Source organism: Nothobranchius furzeri, chromosome 4 (genome assembly GCF_043380555.1).
Source record: "Nothobranchius furzeri strain GRZ-AD chromosome 4, NfurGRZ-RIMD1, whole genome shotgun sequence".
Lineage (NCBI taxonomy): Eukaryota > Metazoa > Chordata > Actinopteri > Cyprinodontiformes > Nothobranchiidae > Nothobranchius > Nothobranchius furzeri.
In genome coordinates, this window is record NC_091744.1 from 67,204,873 (window position 1) to 67,211,481 (window position 6,609).

At 42.9% G+C, this 6,609-nt stretch overlaps 1 protein-coding gene across 1 annotated transcript; it reads left to right on the forward strand.

The window, feature by feature from the left end:
• The first annotated feature begins 3,304 nt into the window (after positions 1-3,304).
• Positions 3,305-6,347, forward strand: si:dkeyp-73b11.8 (inter-alpha-trypsin inhibitor). Its single transcript, XM_015964427.3, has 6 exons — positions 3,305-3,431; positions 4,300-4,491; positions 4,997-5,173; positions 5,285-5,329; positions 5,448-5,526; positions 5,632-6,347. Exons 1-6 carry the CDS (start codon positions 3,368-3,370, stop codon positions 5,729-5,731), a joined length of 657 nt encoding a protein of 218 aa, XP_015819913.1. The 5' UTR covers positions 3,305-3,367; the 3' UTR covers positions 5,732-6,347.
• Positions 6,348-6,609: the final 262 nt, after the last annotated feature.

Here is a 6,609-nt window from a genome sequence, read left to right on the forward strand (position 1 = left end):
CCCCTGCCTTCCTGACTGTTTCTCTCTCCTGCCCTGATTAGCCCTTATTGTGCTCACCTGCCCCTCGTTAACCTGCCCATGTGTTTCTGATTTCCCTGTATATTTATACCTCCCTCCTTGTGCCAGTCTTTGTCAGATCATTGTTGCTTGTAGTCATTGTTGTTTTGTTCCTGTCGTTCCCAGTCCACCATTAAAACCATTTTACTTTTTCTGAAGCCTGCATTTTTACCTCCTGGTCAGCTCTGCCACACATGGTCCGTCATCCACACCTGCAACATGACACTTTGTAGTCATATCATCTGACATGCGGCCATATGTTTTGGAGACCCGAGTGAAGAGAGGAGCGGAGCTGTCAACTGATCACCACCTGGTGGTGAGTTGGATCAGATGGCAGGGGAAGATCCCGTGTAGACCTGGCAGACCCAAACGCATAGTGAGGGTCTGCTGGGAACGCTTGGCAGAAGAACCTGTCAAGACGGTCTTCAACTCACACCTCCGGCAGAGCTTTGACCGCATCCCGAGAGCAGTGGGGGACAATGAATCCGAGTGGGCCTTGTTCCACTCTGCGATTGTTGAGGCAGCTGTTGCTAGCTGTGGTTGCAAGGTGGCTGGTGCCCGTTGTGGTGGCAACCCCCATACCCACTGGTGGACACCAGAGGTTCGGGGAGCCGTCAGGCTGAAGAAGGAGGCCTACAGGGTATGGCTGGTCTGTGGGTCTCCGGAGGCAGCAGACGGGTACCATATAGCCAAGCGGGGTGCAGCAGTGGCAGTTGCCAAGGCAAAATCTCGGGTGTGGGAGGAGTTTGGTGAGGCCATGGAGAAAGACTATCGATCTGCGCCAAAGAGGTTCTGGCAAACTGTCCGGCGCCTCAGGAGAGGAAGGCAGCAACTCGCTCACACTGTTTACAGTGGGGATGAGGAGCTGCTGACGTCAACTGGGGCTATAGTCAGACGGTGGAAGGAATACTTTGAGGAGCTCCTCAATCCCACCTATGCGCATTCCGAGGAGGAACCAGAGCCGGTAGACCTGGGGATGGACTGTCCAATCTCTGGGGCAGAAGTTGCTGAGGTAGTCAAACAACTACACAGCAGCGGAGCCCCGGGGGTGGATGAGATTCATCCTGGGTATCTCAAGGCTATGGACGTGGTAGGGCTGTCATGGTTGACATGTCTCTGCAACATTGCATGGTCATTGGGGGCAGTTCCTGTGGAGTGGCAGACTGGGGTGGTGGTCCCCATCTTTAAGAAGGGTGACCGGAGGGTGTGCTTCAACTATAAGGGGATCACACTCCTCAGCCTCACTGGAAAGGTCTACTCCAAGGTACTGGAGAGGAGGGTCCGATCGATAGTTGAATCTCAGATTGAGGAGGATCAATGTGGTTTTCGTCCTGGCTGTGGAACTGTGGACCAGCTCTATACCCTTGCAAGGGTGATGGAGGGGGCATGGGAGTTTGCCCAACCAATCCACATGTGTTTTGTGGATTTGGAGAAGGCGCTCCAGGAGTATGGGAAGGGTCGCCTTTTGTTAAGGGCCATTCAGTCCCTTTACCAGAGGAGCGTGAGTTTGGTCCGCATAGCCAGTAGTAAGTCGGACCTATTCCCGGTGAGGGTTGGACTCCGCCAGGGCTGCCCTTTGTCACCGGTATTGTTCATAACCTTTATGGACAGAATTTCTAGGCGCAGCCGTGGTGTGGAGTGTGTCGAGTTTGGTGGCAGGAGAATCTCGTCTCTGCTTTTTGCGGATGATGTGGTCCTCCTAGCTTCATCCAGCTCTGACCTTCAGCTCTTGCTGGGTAGGTTCGTGGCCGAGTGTGAAGCGGCTGGGATGAGGTTCAGCACCTTCTAATCTGAGACCATGGTTCTCGACCGGTTAAGGGTGACTTGCCAACTCCGGGTTGGGAGAGAGGTCCTACCTCAAGTGGAGGAGTTTAAGTATCTCGGGGTCTTGTTCATGAGTGAGGGTAGGAGGGATCGGGAGATCGACAGGCGGATTGGTTTGGCGTCTGCAGTGATGCGGACGCTGAGCCGATCTGTCGTGGTGAAGAGGGAGCTGAACCAGAAAGCCAGGATCTCGAGTTACCGCTTGATCTACGTCCTAATCCTCACCTATGGTCATGAGCTTTGGGTAATGATTGAAAGAACGAGATCGCGGATACAAGCGGCCGAAATGAGTTTCCTCCGTAGGGTGGCCGGGCTCAGCCTTAGAGATAGGGTGAGGAGCTCGGACATTCGGGAGGGACTCGGAGTAGAACTGCTGCTCCTCCGGATTGAAAGGAGCCAGTTGAGGTGGTTTGGGCATCTGGTCAGGATGCCTCCTGGACGCCTCCCTGGGGAGGTCTTTCAGGCATGTCCTGCCAGCAGGAGGCCCCCGGGTCGACCCAGGACACGTTGGAGAGGTTACATCTCCAATCTGGTCCGGGAACGCCTTGGGGTCCTGCCGGAGGAGCTGGTGGAGGTAGCCGGGGAGAGGATGGTCTGGAGCTCCCTAGTTGGGATGCTGCCCCGCGACCCGGATAAGCGGAGGAAGATGACGACCTAAAATGTAGAAGAGATGTGTTGTCATGTTTTTAAAAAAATATATTTTATTTCAGAATTATGAAATAAATAGCAAAAAAGTATGGATAATTTTTTCTATGAGATGCTGATTTTAGTGGAAAATGAATTAAAACCAAACATAAATATCTATAAATATAATTTGAAAACCGCATTGTGTATTTACCCTGGATTCATTTGCCTGGTGTTTTTGCTGATCTGGAACATCTACGTGTGACAAATATACAAAAGCAGAAAAATGACGTTGGAGGGCAAATACTGTTTTACAGCACTGTATCAATACTGAGTTCAGATAAAAGACAGAAACTCCTGTTTTGTGAAGAATGAGTCAGCTGTTAAATGTGCTGAATTGCAAATCAACGCAATAAATCAAAATACCATTCGCTATACTGTACATGATGTCATCAACATCACCATCATTGTATTATATTCAGTCCTATTCCTGATAAGACATGTTTCTGAATAGCATGCCTTTAATGAATCTCCTGATGAAACTGTATTCTAGAGTAATCGGTGGATGCAGGTTACAGCAGTTTGTTCCTCTTTTCCTCTTTATTGGTTCTCTGGTTAATATTGAAATAGTTATGGTTTTATGATCCACGTTTACTAAAATGAACAGAATCATAATTTAAATTTGAACTGAAAGTCTTGATACATATTTGCAATCAACTCATTGCACTTAACGTTGGTTTCAATAAGCATAACCAGCATTAGGGAAGCACTGGTCCAAAGGTCAGGCATTAGTACCCACTCCCATCGTAGTTTATGATACCTCAGTCATTTCAGGAAAGACTGCACCAAGACGAGCAGCAACATGAAGAGCCTGTTGCTTTTAACAACTGTTTTGGCAGCATTTCACATCAGCCACTCCACTCCAGGTACGAATCAGATAATCTAATTTATTCTAATTTCTCTACAATTACAATTAGATTCAAAAACATAAAGAGAAGATGGTTTCACAGGTTTCAGACTAGGTTGGCTAAGCTATCTAATCGGGTTCATGTTTTGTGCAAAAGGTACAATTTTAAAACTGTAGATTCTATTTGGTTCTTTAGTTTCAATGAAACAGGATCAATGGTGGTAAAGTTAAACCATCAGTCATGTCAGTGATCATCCTTATCTGGAAACATGGGGTTTATACATGAGACTGAATAAACAGAATGTATTCTGTACAGAGAAAAACAAGAATAAACTATTTTGCGACATCATGTTTTTCCCTCCAAACAGACATTACAGCAGCATGGCTGCATGTTTGTTTTCGTCTTTAACTCCACGTTGATTTAAAGCTGAAATGATGCTAGTTTATGTTTGTTTACCTTCCTGACAATGAGCTTTATATCCTATTTTCCATGTTTTGCTGACAAGGTTCCCTTTCTAACCTTTTAACTCTGAGATCACTTCTGTCTGAGCCTGAAAAGGCAAGAAAATAATTACAGCGATGCCATTTTAGTACGTTTCAAAACATTTAAGGGACATTTTTAGCAAATTTGTTAAAATGGGAAAAAATACAACACCAAAATCTGATGTGCTCGTGAACAAAGAAAACATCTGTAAGCACTTCCTTTTTAAGAAATACTTTTTATTGTCGTCATAAAAAAGGGAGTGGATTTCTGGCTAGTTAAACATTACTAGTGTGTCTGCTGATGAGTCTTGCTTAAACACATATTATACAGTTTGTAATTTTGTAAACTCCCACCGAAACCACTCTAAACTTTATTTGTATTTGTATTTTTCTTTATCCAACAGATTACTGTAGAGAAGGACCTAATCCAGGTCAAGGCACAAACTTCACCTTTTTCGTTTTCTATGATCACGCCTCTGATCGGTGTAACCCTTTCTTCTACAATGGCGAGGGAGGAAATGGCAACCGTTTTACAAGTGAAAGCGATTGCTTGAGAACCTGTTCACCCAATGCTGAGAATACCTACCCCATGGATGGTGAGAGGGTTTTGACTTGAATAAAGTAGAAAAATGGTTAAATGTAACTTGAAATTTACTCAAAAGGTAAATGAGAATAGAGTTTAAATAAAGGTTCATTCTGTTGATGGACTTTGAAGCTTGACTTGGCTGATAAGACTTTTATGGTCTGAAACACCTCAAGGGAGCAAAATAAAAGCTCCTCACAAGATATTAAGCCCCCAAAAATGTCAAGAAATGTACAAAAAAGTCAAATTTCTGAGCTACTTCATGTAAAATGACAAAAAAAGTGTTCAACTTTTGATTCATTCTGACAGCAACTGTATTGGAAAGCCACCTGTCTGCTTTAAGAGACACCAATGCACCACCAAGTGGTGAAAAGGAAAAAATACTGAAAGCTTTAAATATGTTTGAATAACTAACTCACTGTCTTGCAGAAGTGTGTATGTTTTATGTTCAGACATAGTAAAGAATTTAATTAGCAGCAACTGAATCATTAAATTGATGGTGTTTTTTTCCCCCACAGTCCGCAAAGTTTGCAGATTAAAACACACCACTGGTGAATGTGGTGGCACCTTCTTGAGGTATTACTACGACTCTGTTCATGACAAGTGCAAAAAGTTCCTTTGGACTGGATGTAATGGCAATGGTAACAGGTTTTTTGATGCTGAAAGCTGCAACGCCACCTGTGCCGGGATCCACGGTGAGCACTGATTTCTCTCTGGAAGAAGAACAATCTTTCGTCAGTTGGTTGATGTTTCACTGTTTAGATAGACAAACAAAAAAAAATTCTTTCTTGTTTTGGTTCTAATAGATGATAGAGAGGAAGAGGAAGAGGATGAGCCGGACACTCCAATTGGTCAGTAATAAACAATGACAGAACAGCTCAACTTTTATTACCATAATCTGTTTTTCTTCAGGTTATAATCATAAAACCTCATATATTAGTTCCATTACTCCTAAATCTTCTTTCCCAGCAATCATCTGTGGAGTTTTGCTTGGCGTCATCATTCTTGCTGTCATCATTGCTGTGACTGTCCTCACAATTCAGTCAAAGTAAGCACAATTTTGTGTGTCTTTTCTTTTTTTAATAACAACATGAAGCCATATGATTAATTATAGTTAGAACAAGCATCTTTAAGTGTTAATTGGTCATCCTAGGAACAAGAAGAAGAAGAGCTCGAAGCAGGCACCCAAGGCAAAAACCAATGAGCCCCAGGTGGAGTCACCTCTTCAGGAGAGTGGGATTGAAATGGCATAAATCTCCTGCATCACTGTTTGTGTTTATCTGAAGACCGCATTCAAAGTTCAAATTTTTAAAAAAGATGGTATTTGTGATATATTAGTTTTTAGTTCATTTGCTTTTTCCTCTCTTGTGAGCAGAATGATCTGTTTTATCATACAATTCAATGGCAACATAAAAAGAAGTTAAGAAAAATCGAAAGAAAAACAAACACCACAGTGTCATTTTCTATTTTGTCACAAAAGTTAGGAACGGTTCCACCTAATAATGTTTGTAGTCAAATTGCAGTCATTTTTTAATCATATTTTCTTTTTCTCTGTTTGATATTTCCTAAGAGTAATTTTTCTTTGTATTTTTTGTCCTTATATGTGATTTTTTCTTTTTAGGTAAAACTGTTCAGAGAAACCATTCAGATTCTGTCACATTTATCGCTTTTACATAGGATGTTGTTAGGCTATAAACAGATGCTTTGTTTCCTGACCAGTTTCAGAGCAGGTGCTGTTAAGATTGGCCAAATGTCTATTATTAAAGTATTCTGTGCTGTTTTGGGTGCTTTTATAATGTTTGCATTGCAGCAGGATTGAAACAAATGAGTTTCAATTTGAATTTGTTTCAATAAACAATGCTTGTGTTACGTTTGTGTTTATCCTGACATTCTATGTTAAAGAAAGTAAAGGTTAATATCAGGAGAGGGAGAAAACCACAGCACAGCAGAATGCCATGTAGCTTCTTCTGAGGAGAAAAAAAATATTTAGAGAAAACATAAAGTTAACAGCTGAAATAACAGGAAATAATGCAATTGGAGAGCAGTGGCAGAAGAAAGTAGCAGAGTGCGGAAAGTAGTCAGTATGTCCTCCAGTAGCCTATAGCAGCATAACTACGAAAACTGCTCAGGA

Bases quoted from the DNA above. Each gene is read 5' to 3' on its own strand.
- si:dkeyp-73b11.8 (XM_015964427.3), top strand. From the start codon at position 3,368: ATGAAGAGCCTGTTGCTTTTAACAACTGTTTTGGCAGCATTTCACATC. The intron at 5,174-5,284 runs GTGAGCACTGAT...TGGTTCTAATAG, and splicing joins CACCTGTGCCGGGATCCACG to ATGATAGAGAGGAAGAGGAA. The intron at 5,330-5,447 runs GTCAGTAATAAA...CTTCTTTCCCAG, and splicing joins TGAGCCGGACACTCCAATTG to CAATCATCTGTGGAGTTTTG.